At 41.6% G+C, this 24,332-nt stretch overlaps 2 protein-coding genes across 4 annotated transcripts in view; one reads left to right on the top strand and one right to left on the bottom strand.

Annotated features, from left to right (window-relative positions):
* Positions 1-24,332, bottom strand: part of LOC138747189 (transcription factor NF-E2 45 kDa subunit-like) — a 90,739-nt gene that overhangs the window by 23,375 nt on the left and 43,032 nt on the right. The window contains exon 1 of one of the 3 annotated variants that reach the window (XM_069906181.1): positions 23,512-23,617. The exons of 1 other annotated variant lie outside the window; for it this stretch is intronic. The gene's annotated coding sequence lies outside the window, so the exon portion shown is untranslated. Of the gene's footprint in view, positions 1-425; positions 636-23,511; positions 23,618-24,332 lie in introns of those variants that run through there. One more of the 3 variants, XM_069906179.1, reaches the window with a different exon arrangement.
* The window catches only part of LOC138746638 (coatomer subunit zeta-1-like), a 63,476-nt gene continuing 41,164 nt past the window's right edge, over positions 2,021-24,332 (top strand). The window contains exons 1-5 of the mRNA XM_069904927.1: positions 2,021-2,096; positions 6,143-6,199; positions 7,608-7,719; positions 8,312-8,391; positions 10,004-10,068. Coding sequence (XP_069761028.1) covers positions 2,021-2,096; positions 6,143-6,199; positions 7,608-7,719; positions 8,312-8,391; positions 10,004-10,068 — 390 coding nt within the window. The remainder of the gene's footprint in view (positions 2,097-6,142; positions 6,200-7,607; positions 7,720-8,311; positions 8,392-10,003; positions 10,069-24,332) is intronic.

Raw genomic sequence — 24,332 nt, forward strand, 5'->3', positions numbered from 1 at the left:
CCACCTCTCTGCTGGGTCGATTTTCCCTTCACTCCCTCCTTCTCCCCCGTGATGATTACCCCTCCCTTCCTCTCTCCTAGTAGGATTCCCCCCTCCTCCACTCTTCCCTGAAGATGACCCCCCCAAACCAGATGATCCACACACCCTTCCGGGATCACTCCTCCCTCCCAGGAGGATAACATCCTCTCTTCCCTTGGTATGACCCCCCCCCCCCCCGGATTACCCCCTGTCTCTTGGGATGATTCCCCCCCCTCCTTTCTCAGCTGACCCCGCCTCCCCTCTCTCCTGGGATGACTCCCTCTCTCCCCCATGATGACTACCTCTCCCTCAGGATGATTTCCTCCTCCTGGAATAACAGCCCCCATCTCCCCCCCCGAGATGCCTCCTCTCTCCCCTGGGATGATACCCCCTCTCCCGGTACTCACTGTGTCATCTCCAGCACTGTGAGCATGGGTTGGGCTCGTGGAGGGTATGATGGAGGGGGGGTGGGGGTCGAGACGGACCCTGATTCTCCCCTTAGCTTCGAGACTCGGCCGGAAGAGCTGGGGACAAGCCACAGGCTGTGGAGCCTGTCAGGGCTGCATCCGATCTCTGGAACCTCCCTGCCTTTATCAGCACGGACAGCAGCCACAAGCTGCTTTGTAGAGGGCAGCGCCTGGTCCAACCTCCCTGGTCAACCACAACGGGTGGGAGGAAGCTGAGAGAGGGAGCTGTGGTTCCTGGCTCCAGCCCTGCAGACCAATCCCACATCCTGCTTGGCACAGCTCACCCCCCCCCTCGGCCCCTGCATCAAGGCAGCCCACCCGTTACCCTCCCCCTTAATCAGCCTCTCCCTTCCTAACGAGAGGAGGCTCATGTCCTTCCTTCTCTCCCTTCCTGTTGCACTCCCCCTCTCCCTGTCACTCTCCATTGAACGCTACTTACAGCAAAGAAAACAGGCCATTTGGCCCTTCTCGTCTGTGCTGACCATTGTTCAGCTAGTCCCACTGACCTGGTCCCACTCCATAATCCTTCAGATATCTCCCATCCATGTATCTGTCCAATTTATTCTTAAAACGTAAGATTGACCCCACATTCACATCAGATGGCAGCTCATTCCACACTCCCACCACTCTCTGAGTGAAGAACTTCCCCCTAAGTCCTTCCCCTTTCAACCTAAAGCCATGTCATCTTGTATTGATCTCCCCCAATCTAAATGGAATGAGCCAGTTTGCATTCATCTCTCTGTACTTCTCATAATTTTGTCAACTATCAAATCTGTCCTCATTCTTCTTCGCTCCAAGGAATGAAGTCCTAACCTGTTTAACCTTTCCCTGTAACTAAACCCCTGAAGACCTGGCAACATCCTAGTAAACCTTCTCTGCCCTCTTTCAATCTTATTGATATCCTTTCTGTAAGTTAGGTGACCAGAACTGCACACAATATTCCAAATTTGGCCTCACCAATGTCTGAAACAACTTCAACATAACATCCCAACTCCTGTACTCAATACTTTGCCAAAAGCTCTCTTTACAACCCTGTCCACATGTGATGCCACCTTCAGGGAGCAATGTATCTAAATTCCCATATCTCTCTGCTCCTCCTTACTCCTCAGTGCCCGACCATTTGCCGTGCATGACGTTTCTTGGTTTGCCCTTCCAAATGCATCACTTGTCTGCATTGAACTCCATCTGCCACTTTCTGGTCCATTGAACTCCATCTGCCACTTTCTGGTCCATTCTCCTAGCTGGTCCAGATCCCTCTACAAGCCTTGATAACCCTCCTCGCTGTCCACAGCGCCTCCTATCTTTGTGTCATCATAAAACTTGCTGATCCAATTTACAACATTATCATCCAGATCATTGATATTGACAACAATGGTCCCAGCACCGATCCCTGGGGCACACCACTGGTCACGGGCCTCAAGTCTGAGAAGCAACCATCTACTACCACTCTGTCTTCTCTCATTCAGCCAATTTTGAATCCAGTTTACAACATCTCCATGGATACCTAGAGTCTTAACTTTCTGAACTAACTTCCCATGTGGGACCTTGTCAAAGGTCTTATTAAAGTCTACATAGACAACATCCACAGCCTCTCCTTCATCTACCTTCTTGGTAACCTCCTCGAAAAGCTCTATAGCATTTGTTAAACACGACCTATCATGCACAAAGCTATGCTGACTATCCTTAATCAGCCCATAACTGTCCAAATAACCCCGTCACTCTAACACTGGTGTAGAGTAGTGGTGGGGAGGGGTCTGTCACTGTGAAACACCAAGGTACATTACTGGTGGGGACGGGTCTGTCCCTGTGTAACACTGGGTACAGTTCTGATGAGGATGGGTCTGTCACTTTGTAACACTGGGTGGGAGAGAGCGGATCCCCCAGAGCGGGAGATGGCTCGTTATTGCTTGTGGATTGTGAAAGATGTAGTTTAGCCACATGTGGGTGAACAGGAACCGAAACTTTCCTTCCTCAAGGTGTGTGCCTGAGTCCACACCCCTGTGCTGCGTGCTCCCATCTTTTACCCTCCCCACTGTCCACCTCTTTCCCTCCCACCTTGCCCCCCCATCCCCTCTGTTGAGCTCCCATCTCTCCTCTTCCTTCCTTCTGTCCATCACTTCCCCCATTCCATGGGCTACCTCCTCTGTTCCCCTCGCCCTCCTCTCCCTCCCTCCCTATTGTCTTTCCCTCCACAATGACCATCCTTCCCCCCCCCCCACCCCTGTAGTCACCCCCATCGACTTCTACCTCACTCATCAACACTTCCCTTCCCTCCCACCCACCTCCCTGTCCGCCCCTTCCCACTCATTACCCCCTTCTGAATGCTGCCACTTCCCCCTTGCCACCCCTCTGTCCCTTCCACCCTCTCCCTTATTGCTATCCCTCCCCGCTCTTGAGGTCTCTCCCTTCACCCCGCTACCTCCTTCGCACCCCCTCCCCCTTGCTGCGCTTTTCCCTTAGTGCCCCTCCCTCCTCACTGCTGCTCCCACTATGTCCCGTCAACCCTGTTCCCCACACCAGTGTTAGTGGGTGCAGTTGTAGCACCCAACATTCAGTAGCAGATTGAACAGGTTGTCTGCCTGACAATTAACCAAAAACAAACCAGATATTTCAGGAAACTACATTACTCCACAGAGAGGGTTTTGTAAGTTTGGACTTCGAAGAAATCCAATTATGCACATATGTATATACACCGACACGTTCCCCAGGCCCCCCCCCCACTCTGTCAACACCAACACACTCCCCAAGATCCTCTGTTAACACTGACACTCTCTCCCCAGGACCCCCTGTAAACATGGGGAGGGTCTGTTGGGGTATCCTTGGAGAGTGACTGTGGTATGTTTTGTCGACCCCCTGATGGGGGATGGATAATGTGGCAGATGTGAAGTGCGTGGAGTAACTCCACCCAGGCACCTGGGGAGTGTTCCCTCACACCCCTGACCTGTAGATGGGGGAAGGATTATGTGGCGGGTGTGGAGTGCATGGACTAACTCCACCCAGGCACGTGGGGAGTGTTCCCTCACAACCCTGACCTGTAGATGTGGGCAGGGGTATCAAGAGATGAGTTGTCTACCACAGGGTCCCCACTCTCTGACCTGCTTTGTAGTCTCAGGATCAATGTTTTGGTCCCTGTGGGATTCTGGTCATTAATGACCCCTCAGGTTGTGAATAGTGGGGTGGATCATGCAATGATAAAATGGAGAGGGGGCTAAACCACCTGCAGGATTTCCCCCCCACCACCCCTCCTTCCTGCAGCACTCCATCCTCACCACCCCTCCATACTCACCGACACTGTCCCTCCCTCCTTGCCACCCTTTCCTCCTCTCTGTCCCTCTTCCTTCTGTGCCTCTCCCTCATCACCAATTCCCCCACCTTATTGACCCGCTCCCTACTCACTGCCACCCTCACCACCCTCTCTCTCATCCTCAACCCTCCTCACTGCCCCTCCCTCATCCCTGACCCTCCTTGCTGCCCCCTTCCTCATCCCCGACCCTCCTTGCTGCCCCCTCCCTCGTCCCTGACCCCCCATCCTCACCACCCCTTTGCCACCATCCCCACACACCCCTCCTCTCTTGGCACATGCTCCGTGATCTGCGGGTGATGGGGCCGTTGATTTGGAGGCTGCTCCTGGTCTTTATTGGCCAATACTCTTAACCACATCTGTAAATAGGATTCTCACTTCCCCCTCACAGCCTCTCCACCCAACCTGTGCCCTTCCTGCTCTCTCTCACCCAACGCCTTGTGCTGCAGTGACTGGTGCAACTCCAGGAAGCCAGGTTCAATCCCCACTTCCGCTCCTGGCTCTGTGGAGTTTGCACGTTCTCTCTCTGTGATACTGTGAACCCTCCCCCCACCACTGACCCAGAGGCATGCAGGGGGTTAATCAGCCCCTGTGAATCACTTACTCCACCCACTTCCCAATGTGTGGGTGAAGGAAGAATTCAGGGGGAGTTGGTGGGAACATTGGGGGCAATAACGTGAGGATTGGTGTAAATGGATGGGTGAAGGTCAGTATAGTAGATCAAGAAATGTGTGTGTAAATAGATAAATAGAGTGAGATCCTAGGTAGATAGATGGAGAGAGATAGATCATAGATAGTAAGAGACCAGAGACAGATCATAGATAGAGAGATAGAGATGGGTGGTTAGAGAAATATAGAGATCGTAGATAGAGAGATTGTAGAGAGAGAGAGATCATAGAGAGAGAAATAGATAGTAAATAGAGTGAGATGATAGAGAGAGATACAGAGATATATCAAAGAGATAGAGATAGATTGATAGAAAGAGAGAGTAGATTAGTATAGAGATAAAAAGAGGTAGAGAGAGAGATAATATTCACAGTTGCAGTTAGTACCAAAGAAGCTGCTGTGTCAGCTGGGCAGACAGATGATTTGGTTGGTCCCAGAGTAGTTTATGGTCAGGGTGGTATGGAAGGTTCAAGAGCCAGATAATTGTTCTTGAACTGAGAGGTGCCGGACCTCGGGCCAATGGGAGCAGGGATGGGGATCCTTCCTGACGTTGGATGCCTTCCGGCGTGCGTGTGCATTGTCACACCTGCCCACACACTTCCACAGGTCATCCACACGCCCACTCACGGTGAAGACGGATGAGCCGTGCACTTGCCGTCTGGTCACCGAGGGCGAACAGTGTGCAAGACACAGGCTCGTGAACACCACCACTCCCAACTGTCAACACAGACTGTCACCAAGGACAGTCTGGGTGGCAGGCAATTCAATTCCGTATATGCATGTTCATTGTGTCTGTGTCTAATGTGAATGTATGTGTGATGGTGTAATATTGTTTATGTCTGACTGTGTTTATCCATGTGTGTCTGGAAGAGTGTGTATGTCTCTATATGCCTGTGTGTGAGCATGTGTACATCTGTGTGTTTGTATGGATGTGTGAGAAGACTCTGTGTGTGTGTGTGTGTGTGTGTGTGTGTGTGTGTGTGTGTGTGTGTGTGTGTGTGACAGCCCATGTGGAAATGATTTGGGTGCCATGACTGTACACAACATCCCAGAGCTGGGTGGGGTGTGCGGGTCACTCATTACCGGAACACTGTGCCGCCAAGGGAGGGTGTGTCCACACACACCAGCTGCTCCGACCTGGACACCGGCAAGATGCCAATTGGAATCAGGGATCTTCCCGGCAATGGGACACTCCTCAGTCCTTCCAGGAACACGGGATGGGAATGATGCAGGGAAACATGCCCCATCCCCCGGCAACACAGCTGAATGGGAACTCCATCAACACCCCCAAGGCCACTGTCCCTAACCAGGAGGGGAAAATGCTGCAGGAAGGGTGGTGAAGTGGGGAGGGGCAGTAAGGGGGAGGGTCAGTTTGGGGGAAGGGGCTGCTTGGAGGGAGCACCATGGGATGGGATATTTGTTCACTGACCGGTGTCTCTCCATCCCTCTCTCTCAGGGGATATCAGTACACTGACTGGTGTCTCTCCATCCCTCTCTCTCAGGGGGTATTCAGGACACTGACCAGTGTCTCTCCATCCCTCTTTCTCAGGGAGATATCTGTACACTGACCAGTGTCTCTCTGTCCCTCTCTCTCAGGGAGATATCTATACACTGACCAGTGTCTCTTCATCCCCCTCTCTCAGGGGGATATCTGTACACTGACCAGTGTCTCTCCATCCCTCTCTCTCAGGGGGATATCAGTACACTGACCGGTGTCTCTCCATCCCTCTCTCTCAGGGGGATATCAGTACACTGACCGGTCTCTCTCTCTCTCTGGGTTATATCTTTACACATAGAACGACCTCTCACTCCCTTGTGTTCTCTATAACATAACCCTGAACTTCAGATGTTGTTTTTTTTTGTCTCTGTTATCAAGATATGCTGTGGTTTCCGGTATCGAGTATCATTTCATAACTGGTAGGATGTCTAACAGCTCTCTGCGAACTATTTCACAATGATAGGAAGTGAAGCCAATCCTGATACCAGAATGTATCTCCCCACCCCACTGCTCCCCATCCTATCTCCCCCATCTGCTGTGCACAGATGGCGTTAACAGCCTTCCACAGTCAACCAGCCCTTTCATGGGAAATGTTCAGCAAGAGTTAAGGAAAGGGTTCAGGATTTATTGTCATACTAGCCCTTCAGCCCAACCCCTCTCTGGTGACCAATCCCCAACCTGAGCTGGTCCCATTTCCCTATGTTTGGTCCATCTCCCTCTGAACCTTGTCCATCCATGGACCTGTCCAAATGTTTGTTACACGGTGTGTTGTTCCGCACCTCCTGTGGTAGCTTGTTCCACACACCCACCACCCTCTGTGTGAAGAAGATGCCCCTCGGGTCCTCTTTAAATCTTCTCTTAATCCTGTGTCCATTAAATTTAGAAATACAGCATGAGTCTGTGCCCCCAAATTTACCTACACCCCTGGTATGTTTCGAACAGTGGGAGGAAAGTGAAGCTCCTGGGGAAAACCCACGCCGACATTGGAAGAATGAGTTTAGGCTCAAGTTTTAGACACCCCCCCCCCCGACCCTGGGGAAAAGACTGTGACCACCCACCTTATCCATGACCCTCATGGTTTTATGAACCTCATATAAGGTCCCCCCTCAGCCTCCTCCACTCCAGGGAGAAAAGTCCCAGTCTATCCAGTCTCTCATAACTCCAGTCCCGGGAACATCCTGGTGAATCTTTCCTGCCCCTTTTCCAGCTCAGTGACATCCTTCCGACAGCTGGGTGCCCAGAACTGACCACAAGACTCCAAGTGTGGTCTTCCCAATGTCCTGGACAGTTAATTATTGTTTTTAAAAATTCTTAAATTAAAAAATTCAGCCCAGTGACAGGCCCTTCCAATCCATGAGCCCATGCCGCCCAAATACACCAATTAACCTGCAAGGTCCACCTGTTTTAAGGGTGGGAGGAAACCAGAGCCGGGGAAAACCCATGCAGACATGGGAGAATGTACAAACAGACGGTGTGGGATTTGAACCTTAGTTGCTATCAATAATGCCATTGTACTCACTGCTGCGCTAACCCTGCTGTCCAACTGTTATCACAGTTGCAATGTTGTAACAGGACGACCCCTGCTCTCATATTCAATGCCCCAAACCATGAAAGCAAGCATGTGAGACACATTCTTCACCACCCCTTTCTCCCCCAGAGAATGATATTCCTATATCCCAGGAGCCTCTATTCAGCAACACTCTCCAAATCCCTACTGTTTACAATGCAAGTCCTTCCCTGGAACGGCGTGTGATGAAGCGCTGCCACTAGTACAGACACGGCGGGGTGGGGGGAGCGGAGACACAACTGAAGGCCTCCTCACATTGTCAGAGGTTTGGATCTGGGTTTGTGTTGCCGATGGATCGTGCAGGAGTCTGTGCGGCTGCAGAGGCTGGAGGCGAATCCATGGACACTCATTGACTCTTCTGCTTCTCTTTCCATGACTGTCAGGGGCACCGGGCAATGCCTAATGTAATATTACACCTAATAGCCTGAATATGCCTGAGATTGTCTGATGTCGGAAGCTAAGCAGACTCAGGCCTGGCCAGTACTTGGAGGGGAGAGCACCTGTAGGTTTTTGTGAGGGGCACTGGACAAAGTGGTGACTCTCTGTCTGCCTTACGGTGGACAAAAGTTAAAGAATTTCAAGTGTGTAACATTCTAAATGTAGTATCACGTCACAATAATGGAACTTTACCTGTTTTATTACATGGCAATAAATAATATCTGATCTCGTCATTAATTGAAATCTCAATATACTCCATTGACTATCTACCCCAGACCCATCTTCTCTGTCACATAGCTGTGGGTGGGGTCACTGAGTGACAACCAATGATTGAAGGCCTTTTACTTGATTGGCAGCAGGAGGTCTGTGGATGGGCGGGTGTTATGCAAGATTGAGGTGGTGCAGATCAATCATATGCCGAGCTGGGGGCTGATCAGTACGAATCAGAATCAGGATTTATTGTCACGAATAAGTCATGAAATTCATTGTTTTGCGGCAGTGTTGTAGTGTAAACATTCAGATTATAACCATCTTGCAATAATAAATAATAATAACAGTGCACGAAAAGTTCATCGATCATTCAGGAATCTGATGGAGGAGGGGAAGAAGCTGTCCTTGTGCTGCTGGGTGCTCGTCTTCAGGCTCCTGGACCTTTACCACGATAGTAGCAGAGTGAAGAGGGCTCGACCTGGGTGGTGGTGTGTCCTTGAGGATAGAGGCTACTTTAAGATACCGCCTCATGTTGATGCCCTTGGTGGAATGAAGTCTGGTACTTGTGATGGTGCAGGCTGAGTTCACAACCCTCTGGAATTTATTCTTGTCCTGAGAGTTGGCACTTCCATACCAGGCAATGACACAACCAGCCAGAATGCTCTCCACGGTCCACCTGTAGAAGTTTACGAGAGTCTTTGGTGACGTCCTGAATCTCCTCAGAAGGAGCCGAGGGTGCAGTTGCGACTTGGAAGTGACTGAAGGAGCAGCATGCACGGTGTTCCTCAAACACCCCAACTGGCAGTGATGGGAGCGGAACTGCACAGTGGTGGGGTGAAGTCAGGCTGGTCTCATTGATGTTGAGGTGGGGATCTGCATCCTGAAGAGCAGCCGTCGGCTGGGGGGGGGGGGAGGTGTGAGGAACTGGGGCGAGCTCTGGGGAATTCCATAGGGCTGTGCCCTACCCTTCGCAAAGTTTTGTGGCAAATGCTGGCCCTGCGGGTGGGTGGGGGCACAATAACTCATTTGGGGGGTGGCATGGCCCGTGAATGCGCCCCCCCCTCCCTTGACGCTGGCCATGCTGTAAGGTAAAGGTTTGTTTAATTTTAATGAAGTTTTTCCCTTCCCTCCTCCCTAGTGGATACATTTCAAAGTAAATTGCGAAAATCTGTAGGCACCATGGTTGATGTAAAAAACACAAAATACTGGAGAAACTCAGCAGGTCAAAACTGGAAGATCTCACCTTGGGAACAGATGTGGCAGAGAAAGAGAAATTGAGAGAAGAGGACAGAATCCCTGCAGAGGGCAGAGTGTGAGGAAATGTAGTCCAGGGGTAGTTGTGGGAGTTGGAGGGTTTGTAGTATATGTTGGTGGAAAGCTTGTCTCCCCAGATGGAGATAGATCCAAGAAGGGGAGAGTGTTATCAGAGATGGACCAGGAGAGTTTGAGATCAGGGTGAAAGTCGGCTGCAAAGTGGATAAAGGTGCAGGTGCATGAGGAAGCCCCGACTTAGCTGTTGATATACTGGAGGAAGAAGTGAGGGGTCCTTGCCTGAGTAGGCTTGCAGCATGGATTGCTCCACAAAGCCCACAAACTGGCAGGTGTAGCTGGGTCCCCATGGCTACTCCTTTGATTTGGAGGAAGTGGGATGAGTTGAAGAAGTTGTTTTGAGTGAGGACAAGTTCTGCCAGGTGGAGGAGGGAAAGTTAAAGTGAGGGCTTCACGCCCAAAGGCTAATAAATGGAACAATTTCACTTTATTCTATTCAATGAAGGGTGCGGGCCAAGGGTGTTCGTCCTTGTTTTGTCGACTGTAATGGCCTGAACCCCCTGCCGTAGCTGGCGTGTCTCTGCCTCTAGGCGCCTTTAAGCTACAGCATCCAGGTGGCCCTCCTGGGACCCAGGTGCGATTAGTGGGGCAAAGGTGCTTCTATCACCTTTAAGCTGTGGGGGTGGGGGGGGTTGGTGGAAATGGACCCATTAAATGGCCAACCCAGTGATTTAAGGGGGATCCCACCCCTGCGATGATGCGCCACACACTTACTGGAAGTAAGTATGTAATAATGATACGGCAGTAGTCATGGGGGACTTTAACTTCCACATAGATTGGGAAAATCAAGTTGGTCATGGGAGTCTGGAAGAGGACTTCATAGAATGCATCCGTGATAGCTTTCTTCAGCAGCATGTTAAGGAACCCACAAGAGAAAATGCTCTCCTGGATCTAGTGTTGTACAATGAGATAGGTAGAGTAAATGATGTAATAGTCAAAGAGCATCTGGGAAATAGCGATCATAGTATGATTGAATTTCTCATTCAGATTGAAGGGGAAATAGTTAGATCTAAAACTAATATATTATGCTTAAACAGGGGTGACTACCATAGGAAGAGGGAGGAATTGGGCAGAGTGGACTGGGAGCACAGGCTAATTTTTTTAAATTTTTTTTTATTTTTCACACCTTAAATCACATTAGCCATGATACACACTTTTTCCTTTTCACACATATACAGTGACATTTTCTCCCCCCCCTCCCTCCTCCCAACCCACCCCCCCTCCCATCCATTTAAGGTATACAATCTAGGTTACATTAAACCAGTCAGACAATGTTGTCACTCAACAAAAATACACCAGAAATTCTACTGAGTCCATTCTTTTCTTTCCTTCTCCTTCCATCAACTTAGGTAATGATTGTCCCCGGTAGGTTTTCGCTATTGTATTTAATGTAAGGCTCCCATATTTGTTCGAATATTTCAATATTATTTCTTAAACTATATGTAATTTTTTCTAATGGAATACATTTATTCATTTCTATATACCATTGTTGTATTTTCAGATTATCTTCCAATTTCCAGGTTGACATAATACATTTTTTTGCTACGGCTAGAGCTATCTTAACAAATCTTTTTTGTGCATCCTCCAAATCAATTCCAAATTCTTTGTTTTTTATGTTACTTAGGAGAAAGATCTCTGGATTCTTTGGTATATTGTTTTCTGTTATTTTATTTAATATCTGATTGAGATCTTCCCAAAATTTTTCTACTTTCTCACATGTCCAGATTGCATGAATTGTTGTTCCCATTTCTTTTTTACATCGAAAACATCTATCAGATACTGTTGGGTCCCATTTATTTAACTTTTGAGGTGTAATGTATAGTCTGTGTATCCAGTTATATTGTATCATACGTAGCCTCGTATTTATTGTATTTCTCATCATTCCAGAACATAATTTCTCCCATGTTTCCTTTTTTATCTTTATATTTAAATCTTGTTCCCATTTTTGTTTAGTTTTACCATTTGTTTCCTCATTCTCCTTTTCTTGCAGTTTAATATACATATTTGTTATAAATCTTTTGATTAACATTGTATCTGTAATCACATATTCAAGGTTACTTCCCTCTGGCAAACTCAAACTGCTTCCTAATTTATCCTTCAAGTAGGATCTCAATTGGTAATATGCCAGCGCTGTATCTCCAGTTATATTGTACTTATCTCTCATTTGTTCAAAGGATAAGAATCTACTTCCTGAAAAACAATTTTCTATTCTTTTAATCCCTTTTTTTTCCCATTCTCTAAAGGAAAGGTTATCTATTGTAAAAGGGAGTAACTTATTTTGCGTCAATATTAGTTTTGGTAATTGATAATTTGTTTTATTTCTTTCTACAAGAATCTTCTTCCAAATATTGAGGAGATGATGTAATACTGGAGAACTTCTATGTTGTACCAATTTTTCATCCCACTTATATAATATGTGTTCAGGTATCTTTTCCCCTATTTTATCTAATTCTAATCTCGTCCAGTCTGGTTTTTCCCTTGTTTGATAAAAATCTGATAGGTATCTTAATTGTGCAGCTCTATAATAATTTTTAAAGTTTGGCAGTTGGAAGCCTCCTTGATTATACCATTCTGTTAATTTATCTAGTGCTATCCTCGGTTTACCCCCTCTCCATAAAAATTTCCTTATTATTTTCTTTAGCTCTTTGAAGAATTTTTCTGTCAGTTGTATTGGCAATGCCTGAAATAAGTATAATATCCTTGGAAAAATGTTAATTTTAATACAGTTTATCCTTCCTATTAGTGATAGTGGTAAATCTTTCCAATGCTCTAAATCGTCCTGTAATTTTTTCATTAGTGGATAATAATTGAGTTTATATAGTTGGCCGAGATTTTTGTTTATTTGTACACCTAGGTATCTTATTGCCTGCATTTGCCATCTAAATGGAGATTCCTTCTTAAATTTTGAGAAGTCCGCATTATTCATAGGCATTGCTTCACTTTTATTTACGTTTATCTTGTAACCCGACACTTCTCCATATTCCTTCAATTTCTTATATAATTCTTTTATTGATAGTTCTGATTCTGTTAAGTACACTATAACATCATCCGCAAATAGACTGATTTTATATTCCTTGTCTTTTATTTTTATTCCTTTTATATTATTGTCTATTCTTATCAATTCTGCTAGTGGTTCTATAGCTAACGCAAACAATAAAGGTGATAGTGGGCATCCCTGCCGCGTTGACCTGCTTAAGTTAAATTGCTTTGATACATGTCCATTTACTGTCACTTTCGCTAACGGTCCCTTATATAATGCTTTAATCCAATTAATATACTTCTCCGGTAAACTGAATTTTTGCAATACTTTGAACAAATAATTCCATTCTACTCTGTCAAAGGCCTTCTCTGCGTCTAAAGTAACTGCTACTGTAGGTGCTTTATTTCCTTCTACTGCATGAATTAAGTTAATAAATTTACAAATATTGTCTGTTGTGCGTCTTTTTTTGATAAATCCAGTTTGGTCTAAATTTACCATTTTCGGTACATGCTCTGCTAATCTGTTTGCTAATAGTTTAGCTATTATCTTATAATCTGTGTTTAGTAAAGATATTGGTCTATATGACGCTGGTGAGAGTGGATCTTTCCCTTGCTTTAGTATTACTGTAATTATTGCTGTTTTACATGAATCTGGTAAGCTTTGTGTTTCATCAATCTGGTTGATTACATCCAGGAGGGGCGGAATTAATAAGTCTTTAAATGTTTTGTAGAATTCTATTGGGAATCCATCCTCTCCTGGTGTCTTATTATTTGGTAATTTTTTTATTACCTCTTGTATTTCTACTATTCCAAATGGTTCTGTTAATTTATTTTGTTCCTCTATTTGTAGTTTTGGTAGTTCAATTTTAGTCAGAAATTCATCTATTTTCCCTTCTTTCCCTTTGTTTTCAGTTCGGTATAATTGTTCATAGAATTCTCTAAAGTTTTCCTTAATTTCTTTTGGATTATATGTAATTTGTTTGTCTTTTTTCCTTGATGCCAATACCATTTTCTTAGCTTGTTCTGTCTTAAGCTGCCATGCTAGGATTTTGTGCGTTTTTTCACCCAGTTCATAATATTTCTGTTTTGTCTTCATTATATTCTTCTCCACCTTATATGTTTGTAGTGTTTCATATTTTATTTTTTTATCCGCCAATTCTCTTCTTTTAGTTGTATCTTCCTTCATTGCTAATTTTTTTTCTATATTTACTATTTCCCTTTCCAACTGCTCTGTTTCCTGATTATAGTCCTTCTTCATCTGGGTTACATAACTTATTATTTGCCCTCTAATGAATGCTTTCATTGCATCCCATAGTATAAATTTATCTTCCACTGATTCCGTATTTATTTCAAAATGCCTTTTTATTTGTTTTTCAATAAATTCTCTAAAATCCTGCCTTTTAAGTAACATGGGGTTTAATCTCCATCTATACATTCTTGGAGGGATGTCCTCTAGCTTTACTGTCAATATTAAGGGTGAATGGTCCGATAGTATTCTAGCTTTATATTCTGTTTTTCTTACTCTATCTTGCATACTAGCTGATAACAAAAATAGGTCTATTCTTGAGTATGTTTTATGTCTAGCCGAGTAATATGAATATTCCTTTTCTTTTGGGTGTTGTTTCCTCCATATATCCAAAAGTTGCATTTCTTCCATTGATTTAATTATAAATTTGGTTACTTTGTTCTTTCTGTTAATTTTTTTCCCAGTTTTATCCATATTTCAATCCAAATTCAGGTTGAAATCCCCTCCTATTAATATGTTCCCTTGCGTATTTGCTACCTTCAAAAAGATATCTTGCATAAACTTTTGATCTTCTTCGTTAGGTGAATATACATTGAGTAGATTCCAAAACTCTGAATATATCTGACATTTTATCATTACATATCTCCCTGCTGGATCTATTATTTCCTCTTCTATTTTAAATGGCACATTTTTACTAATTAATATAGCCACTCCTCTTGCTTTTGATTTATACGATGCTGCTGTTACATGTCCTACCCAATCTCTCTTTAATTTCTTGTGCTCTAATTCAGTTAAGTGTGTTTCTTGCACAAATGCTATATCAATTTTTTATTTTTTCAGTAAATTTAGCAGTTTCTTCCTTTTAATTTGGTTATGTATTCCATTAATATTTAAAGTCATATAGTTCAACGTAGCCATTTTATACTTTGTTTATCTTCCCTTTCCGTTTTTCCATCATTACCTTTCCTCCTTTTCCATTTCTGTTTTGTTATTTTAAACCCTTTATAAGACAACATTCGTAAAACATCAAACATTTTCCTTATTCTCCTATTTAAAACTTCTTTAGCCCCAATCTCCCCTTCCCCTCCTGAGTTGTCCTTTATCCCTTGTCGGACAACCACATCTCCCCTCTCCATTTGGGTTTGCGAATTCACTCGCAAGCGTCAACTGATTTTGCAGTGATCGCAACTCCTCCCTACCCAGCCCCCCCCAGAAAAGATTTCACTTTTCATATGTAACAAAGGTCACTCTTTTAGTTCCCTCCTTATTCCCTCTATTCCATTTCCTTCCCTTATTAATTCTTGTCTATACTATCTATATTTTCCTCTAAATACAGATACATTCACGTATGCACATTATACATATACACTCTTATACCTCTTTACCCACATACATATCAATCGTGATCATTTTTACTCTCATTACACGTCTTCATCCCTCAGTCTATTTTGTAATTGTTCTGCAAATTTTCGTGCTTCTTCTGGATCCGAGAATAGTCTGTTTTGTTGTCCTGGAATAAATATTTTCAATACCGCTGGATACTTTAGTATAAATTTATACCCTTTCTTCCATAAAATCGCCTTTGCTGTATTGAACTCCTTTCTCTTCTTTAGGAGTTCAAAACTTATATCTGGATAAATGAAGATTTTTTTGCCCTTTGTACTCCAGTGGCTTGTTGCCCTCTCTTACTTTTTCCATTGTCTTCTCCAGTACCTTTTCTCTTGTAGTATATCTTAGGAATTTTACTAAAATAGATCTTGGTTTTTGTTGAGGTTGTGGTTAAAAGGCCAATGCTCTATGTGCCCTTTCTATTTCCATTTCTTGATGTAGTTCTGGACATCCTAGGATCCTATTGATCCAATCTTTTATAAACTCTCTCATATTCTTGCCTTCTTCATCTTCCTTAAGGCCCACTATCTTTATGTTATTTCTTCTGTTATAGTTTTTCATTATATCTATTTTCTGAGGTAACAGTTCTTGTGTCTCTATAACTTTTTTATTAGATTCCTCTAATTTCTTTTTTAAGTCCTCTACCTCCATTTCTACTGCTACTGCCCGCTCTTCCATCTTGTCTATTTTCTTTCCCATTTCTGTTAAGGTCATATCTATTTTATTCATTTTCACTTCTGTGTTGTTTATTCTTCTTCTTAAATCATTAAATTCTTGCGCTTGCCATTCTTTAAATGACTCCATGTATTCTTTAATAAGAGAAAGTATATCCTTTATCTTGCCTTTCCCTTCTTCTTCTATTTCACTGTACTCTTCCTCTTCCTCCTCTTCTTCCTCTGGGTTGGCCATCTGTTGTTTCTTTGTTGCCCTTTTCTTCTCTTCTTTCTTGTTTCCATTGTCTTCTGTGTTCTCTTCTTGCTGCAGGTGTTCTGCAGCTGTCGTTGCCGGCTGTGGAGATCGACTCCCCAGCTGGTCACCCCTCCCGTCGGTGTGTTTTTTTTCATGCGCACCGCGCACTTTTACTCGGCTCAGCGAGCCATTTTTGTAGTCCAATTTCTACCGACTTGAGGGAGCGGGTTTCTCTCTCCACCGCGGGCCTCTTCGAACAGGTAAGGCCTTCTCCTTCTTCCTCCGTTGTCTTCTCTTGCTCTCTTCTTACCGTTGATTTCGATTTTTCTTTTTTTGTCGCCATCTTCTTTCCACCTTTATATTCACTTTTCTTTAACTTTTATTTCTGTGCCTTTGTGTTTTCCTTTGTTTTTTCCGACTTTTCTGGAGAGGGCTGGAGTTCACTGTCCGGCCACTACTCCATCACGTGACTCCCCCCCCAGCACAGGCTAATTGATGAAACAGTTGAGAAACAGTGGAAGTTTTTCTTTTTTTTTAAAATTTTTTATTTTTCACACCATAAATCACATTAGCCATGATACACACTTTTTCCTTTTCACACATATACAGTGACATTTTATCCCCCCCCTCCTCCCAACCCACCCCCCCAACCCCCCCTCCCGTCCATTTAAGGTATACAATCTAGGTTACATTAAACCAGTCAGACAATGTTGTCATTCAACAAGAATACACCAGAAATTCTACTGAGTCCATTCTTTTCTTTCCTTCTCCTTCCATCAACTTAGTTAATGATTGTTCCCGGTAGGTTTTCGCTATTGTATTTAATGTAAGGCTCCCATATTTGTTCAAATATTTCGATATTATTTCTTAAACTATATGTAATTTTTTCTAATGGAATACATTTATTCATTTCTATATACCATTGTTGTATTTTCAGATTATCTTCCAATTTCCAGGTTGACATAATACATTTTTTTGCTACGGCTAGAGCTATCTTAACAAATCTTTTTTGTGCATCCTCCAAATCAATTCCAAATTCTTTGTTTTTTATGTTACTTAGGAGAAAGATCTCTGGATTCTTTGGTATATTGTTTTCTGTTATTTTATTTAATATCTGATTGAGATCTTCCCAAAATTTTTCTACTTTCTCACATGTCCAGATTGCATGAATTGTTGTTCCCATTTCTTTTTTACATCGAAAACATCTATCAGATACTGTTGGGTCCCATTTATTTAACTTTTGAGGTGTAATGTATAGTCTGTGTAACCAGTTATATAGTATCATACGTAGCCTCGTATTTATTGTATTTCTCATCGTTCCAGAACATAATTTCTCCCGTTTCCTTTTTTATCTTTATATTTAAATCTTGTTCCCATTTTTGTTTAGTTTTACCATTTGTTTCCTCATTTTCCTTTTCTTGCAGTTTAATATACATATTTGTTATAAATCTTTTGATTAACATTGTATCTGTAATCACATATTCAAGGTTACTTCCCTCTGGCAAACTCAAACTGCTTCCTAATTTATCCTTCAAGTAGGATCTCAATTGGTAATATGCCAGCGCTGTATCTCCAGTTATATTGTACTTATCTCTCATTTGTTCAAAGGATAAGAATCTACTTCCTGAAAAACAATTTTCTATTCTTTTAATCCCTTTTTTTTCCCATTCTCTAAAGGAAAGGTTATCTATTGTAAAAGGGAGTAACTTATTTTGCGTCAATATTAGTTTTGGTAATTGATAGTTTGTTTTATTTCTTTCTACATGAATCTTCTTCCAAATATTGAGGAGATGATGTAATACTGGAGAAGTTCTATGTTGTACCAATTTTTCATCCCATTTATATAATATGTGTTTAGGTATCTTTTCCCCTATTTTATCTAATTCTAATCTCGTCCAGTCTGGTTTTTCCCTTGTTTGATAAAAATCTGATAGGTATCTTAATTGTGCGGCTCTATAATAATTTTTAAAGTTTGGCAATTGTAAGCCTCCTTGTTTATACCATTCTGTTAATTTATCTAGTGTTATCCTCGGTTTCCCCCCCTCTCCATAAAAATTTCCTTATTATTTTCTTTAACTCTTTGAAGAATTTTTCTGTCAGTTGTATTGGCAATGCCTGAAATAAGTATAATATCCTTGGAAAAATGTTAATTTTAATACAGTTTATCCTTCCTATTAGTGATAGTGGTAAATCTTTCCAATGCTCTAAATCGTCCTGTAATTTTTTCATTAGTGGATAATAATTGAGTTTATATAGTTGGCCGAGATTTTTGTTTATTTGTACACCTAGGTATCTTATTGCCTGCATTTGCCATCTAAATGGAGATTCCTTCTTAAATTTTGAGAAGTCCGCATTATTCATAGGCATTGCTTCACTTTTATTTACGTTTATCTTGTAACCCGACACTTCTCCATATTCCTTCAATTTCTTATATAATTCTTTTATTGATAGTTCTGATTCTGTTAAGTACACTATAACATCATCCGCAAATAGACTGATTTTATATTCCTTGTCTTTTATTTTTATTCCTTTTATATTATTGTCTATTCTTATCAATTCTGCTAGTGGTTCTATAGCTAACGCAAACAATAAAGGTGATAGTGGGCATCCCTGCCGCGTTGACCTGCTTAAGTTAAATTGCTTTGATACATGTCCATTTACTGTCACTTTCGCTAACGGTCCCTTATATAATGCTTTAATCCAATTAATATACTTCTCCGGTAAACTGAATTTTCTCAATACTTTGAACAAATAATTCCATTCTACTCTGTCAAAGGCCTTCTCTGCGTCTAAAGTAACTGCTACTGCAGATGCTTTATTTCCTTCTACTGCATGAATTAAGTTAATAAATTTACAAATATTGTCTGTTGTGTCTAAATTTGGTCTAAATTTACCATTTTCGGTACATGCTCTGCTAATCTGTTTGCTAATAGTTTAGCTATTATCTTATAATCTGTGTTTAGATATTGGTCTATATGACGCTGGTGAGAGTGGATCTTTCCCTTGTTTTAGTATTACTGTAATTATTGCTGTTTTACATGAATCTGGTAAGCTTTGTGTTTCATCAATCTGGTTGATTACATCCAGGAGGGGCGGAATTAATAAGTCTTTAAATGTTTTGTAGAATTCTATTGGGAGTCCATCCTCTCCTGGTGACTTATTATTTGGTAATTTTTTTTATTATCTCTTGTATTTCTACTATTCCAAATGGTTCTGTTAATTTATTTTGTTCCTCTATTTGTAGTTTTGGTAGTTCAATTTTAGTCAGAAATTCATCTATTTTCCCTTCTTTCCCTTCGTTTTCAGTTCGGTATAATTGTTCATAGAATTCTCTAAAGTTTTCCTTAATTTCTTTTGGATTATATGTAATTTGTTTGTCTTTTTTCATTGATGCCAATACCATTTTCTTAGCTTGTTCTGTCTTAAGCTGCCATGCTAGGATTTTGTGCGTTTTTTCACCCAGTTCATAATATTTCTGTTTTGTCTTCATTATATTCTTCTCTACCTTATATGTTTGTAGTGTTTCATATTTTATTTTTTTATCCGCCAATTCTCTTCTTTTAGTTGTATCTTCCTTCATTGCTAATTCTTTTTCTATATTTACTATTTCCCTTTCCAACTGCTCTGTTTCCTGATTATAGTCCTTCTTCATCTTGGTTACATAACTTATTATTTGCCCTCTAATGAATGCTTTCATTGCATCCCATAGTATAAACTTATCTTCCACTGATTCCGTATTTATTTCAAAATACCTTTTTATTTGTTTTTCAATAAATTCTCTAAAATCCTGCCTTTTAAGTAACATGGGGTTTAATCTCCATCTATACATTCTTGGAGGGATGTCCTCTAGCTTTACTGTCAATATTAAGGGTGAATGGTCCGATGGTATTCTAGCTTTATATTCTGTTTTTCTTACTCTATCTTGCATACTAGCTGATAACAAAAATAGGTCTATTCTTGAGTATGTTTTATGTCTAGCCGAGTAATATGAATATTCCTTTTCTTTTGGGTGTTGTTTCCTCCATATATCCAAAAGTTGCATTTCTTCCATTGATTTAATTATAAATTTGGTTACTTTGTTCTTTCTGTTAATTTTTTTCCCAGTTTTATCCATATTTCAATCCAAATTCAGGTTGAAATCCCCTCCTATTAATATGTTCCCTTGCGTATTTGCTACCTTCAAAAAGATATCTTGCATAAACTTTTGATCTTCTTCGTTAGGTGAATATACATTGAGTAGATTCCAAAACTCCGAATATATCTGACATTTTATCATTACATATCTCCCTGCTGGATCTATTATTTCCTCTTCTATTTTAAATGGCACATTTTTACTAATTAATATAGCCACTCCTCTTGCTTTTGAATTATACGATGCTGCTGTTACATGTCCTACCCAATCTCTCTTTAATTTCTTGTGCTCCAATTCAGTTAAGTGTGTTTCTTGCACAAATGCTATATCAATTTTTTATTTTTTCAGTAAATTTAGCAGTGTCTTCCTTTTAATTTGGTTATGTATTCCATTAATATTCAAAGTCATATAGTTCAACGTAGCCATTTTATACTTTGTTTATCTTCCCTTTCCGTTTTTCCATCATTACCTTTCCTCCTTTTCCATTTCTGTTTTGTTATTTTAAACCCTTTATAAGACAACATTCCTAAAACATCAAACATTTTCCTTATTCTCCTATTTAAAACTTCTTTAGCCCCAATCTCCCCTTCCCCTCCTGTGTTGTCCTTTATCCCTTGTCGGACAACAACATCTCCCCTCTCCATTTGGGTTTGCGAATTTCACTCGCAAGCGTCAGCTGATTTTGCAGTGACCGCAACTCCCCCCCACCCAGCCCCCCCCAGAAAAGATTTCACTTTTCATATGTAACAAAGGTCACTCTTTTAGTTCCCTCCTTATTCCCTCTATTCCATTTCCTTCCCTTATTAATTCTTGTCTATACTATCTATATTTTCCTCTAAATACAGATACATTCACGTATGCACATTATACATATACACACTTATACTTCTTTACCCACATACATATAAATCGTGTTCTTTTTTACTCTTATTGCACGTCTTCAATCCCTTAGTCTATTTTGTAATTGTTCTGCAAATTTTCGTGCTTCTTCTGGATCTGAGAATAGTCTGTTTTGTTGTCCTGGAATAAATATTTTCAATACAGCTGGATGCTTTAGTATAAATTTATACCCTTTCTTCCATAAAATCGCCTTTGCTGTATTGAACTCCTTTCTCTTCTTTAGGAGTTCAAAACTTATATCTGGATAAATGAAGATTTTTTGTCCTTTGTACTCCAGTGGCTTGTTGCCCTCTCTTACTTTTTCCATTGTCTTCTCCAGTACCTTTTCTCTTGTAGTATATCTTAGGAATTTTACTAAAATAGATCTTGGTTTTTGTTGTGGTTGTGGTTTAAAGGTCAATGCTCTATGTGCCCTTTCTATTTCCATTTCTTGCTGTAGTTCTGGACATCCTAGGATCCTAGGGATCCAATCTTTTATAAACTCTCTCATATTCTTGCCTTCTTCATCTTCCTTAAGGCCCACTATCTTTATGTTATTTCTTCTGTTATAATTTTCCATTATATCTATTTTCTGAGCTAACAGTTCTTGTGTCTCTTTAACTTTTTTATTAGATTCCTCTAATTTCTTTTTTTAGTCCTCCACCTCCATTTCTACTGCTGCTTCTCGTTCCTGTACCTTGTCCATTCTTTTTCCCATTTCTGATAAGGTCATATCTATTTTATTCATTTTCTCTTCTGTATTGTTTATTCTTCTTCTTAAATCATCAAATTCCTGCGCTTGCCATTCTTTAAATGACTCCATGTATTCTTTAATAAGAGAAAGTATATCCTTTATCTTGCCTTTCCCTTCTTCTTCTATTTCACTGTACTCTTCCTCTTCCTCCTCTTCTTCCTCTGGGTTGGCCATCTGTTGTTTCTTTGTTGCCCTTTTCTTCTCTTCTTTCTTGTTTCCATTGTCTTCTGTGTTCTCTTCTTGCTGCAGGTGTTCTGCAGCTGTCGTTGCCGGCTGTGGAGATCGACTCCCCAGCTGGTCACCCCTCTCGTCGGTGTGTTTTTTTTCATGCGCACCGCGCACTTTTACTCGGCTCAGCGAGCCATTTTTGTAGTCCAATTTCTACCGACTTGAGGGAGCGGGTTTCTCTCTCCACCGCGGGCCTCTTCGAACAGGTAAGGCCTTCTCCTTCTTCCTCCGTTGTCTTCTCTTGCTCTCTTCTTACCGTTGATTTCGATTTTTCTTTTTTTGTCGCCATCTTCTTTCCACCTTTATATTCACTTTTCTTTAACTTTTATTTCTGTGCCTTTGTGTTTTCCTTTGTTTTTTCTGACTTTTCTGGAGAGGGCTGGAGTTCACCGTCCGGCCACTACTCCATCACGTGACTCCCTTACAGTGGAAGTTTTTCAAAGAAATATTTTGTAATGCTCAACAAAAATATATTCTGGTCAGGAAAAAGGGCAGCAAGAACTTGATTTGGATGGTGCACAAAAAAGATTTGTTATGATAGCCCTAGCTGTAGCAAAAAAAATGTATTATGTCAGCCTGGATAACTTGAGAATACAACAATGGTATATAGAATGAATAAATGTATTCCATTAGAAAAAAAACATATAATTTAAGAAATAATATTACAATATTTGAACAAATATGGGAGCCATACATGAAACATAATAGAGAAAACCTACCGGGGACATCTACCACCTAAAATGACAGAAGGAGAAGAGAATGAAAAGAACTGACTCAGTGGAATTTCTTGTTTGTTTTTATGAGTGACAACATTGTTTGATGGGTTTAATGTATCCTATTTTCTGAACTTTAAATGAATGGGAGGGGAGGTAGGGAGGGAGGGAGGGGAGGTAGGGAGGGAGGGAGGGGAGGAGGGAGGGGGGTGAGAAAATGACACTGTATATGTTTAAGAGGGAAAATGTATGTATCTTGATCAATGTGGTTTATAGTGTGAAAAATAAAAAATTAAAAAAAAGGAAAAAGGGCAGCAAGAGAGGGAAAAATCAACCGTGGTTAACAAAGGAAATAAAGGAGAGTATAAAATTGAAGGCGCAGGTGTACAAAGCTGCAAAGAGCAGTGGGAAACTGGAAGATTTGGAAAAGAGACAACAAGGGGTTACAAAGCGAGCAATAAGAAATGGGAAAAAGGATTATGAAAGTAAATTTGCACAAAATATAAAAACAGAAAGCAAAAAATTTTATAAATATATAAAACAGAAGAGGGTGGCCAGAGTTAACATAGGACCCTTGGAGGATGAGAAAGGAAAACTGGTAGCAAAAAATGAGGAAATGGCCGAGGCATTAAACAAATATTTTGTGTCAGTCTTCACAGTGGAAGACATGTCCAGCATGCCCAAGTGCGGAGTTAAGGATGCGAATGTTGGGGAGGGCCTTGATAAAATAGTTGTTACAAAGGAAGTAGTGATGGAGAAACTAATGGGACTAAAGCCAGACAAATCACCTGGTCCTGATGATATGCATCCAAGGGTTCTTAAGGAAATGGCAGAAGTTATAGTTGATGCATTGGTGGTCATATACCAAAATTCCTTGGATTCTGAGCAGGTCCTGGCAGACTGGAAGACAGCAAATGTCACGTCACTTTTTAAGAAGGGATGTAGGCAGAAGACTGGAAATTATCAGTCAATTAGCTTGATGTCTGTAGTTGGAAAAATGCTTGAAGCCGTCATTAAAGATAAAATAGTGAAACTTTTGGAACGTAAGGGTTCAATCAGGCAGACGCAGCATGGTTTTAGAAAAGGGAAGATCTTGTTTGACAAACTTGTTAGGATTCTTTGAGGATATAATGGGTGCGGTGGATAGAGGGGAACAGGTTGATGTTGTATATTTGGATTTCCAGAAAGCGTTTGATAAGGTGCCGCACAAGAGACTTCTCAGTAAGTTACAGGAAAGTGGAGTCCGGGGAAGTATATTGGCCTGGATTGAAAAGTAGTTGTTTGACAGGAGGCAGAGAGTTGGGATAAGTGGGAGTTTTTCAGGTTGGCAGAGAGTGGTAAGTGGGGTGCCGCAGGGGTCAGTGTTAGGCCCACAACTGTTCATCATTTACATTGATGACTTGGAGGAGGGGACAAAATGTGGTGTAGCCAGTTTGCGGATGACACCAAATTGAGTGGAAGAGCAAATTGTAATGAGGATGTGGAGAGTCTGCAGAGGGATATAGTTAAGCTGGATGTGTGGGTAAAGGTGTGGCAGATGGAGTACAATATTAGTAAGTGTGAGGTTATCCACTTTGGCAAGAAAAATAAAAGAGCTGAATATTATTTA

The sequence above is a fragment of the Narcine bancroftii genome, chromosome 12, assembly GCF_036971445.1.
Source record: "Narcine bancroftii isolate sNarBan1 chromosome 12, sNarBan1.hap1, whole genome shotgun sequence".
In the NCBI taxonomy this organism is placed as follows: domain Eukaryota; kingdom Metazoa; phylum Chordata; class Chondrichthyes; order Torpediniformes; family Narcinidae; genus Narcine; species Narcine bancroftii.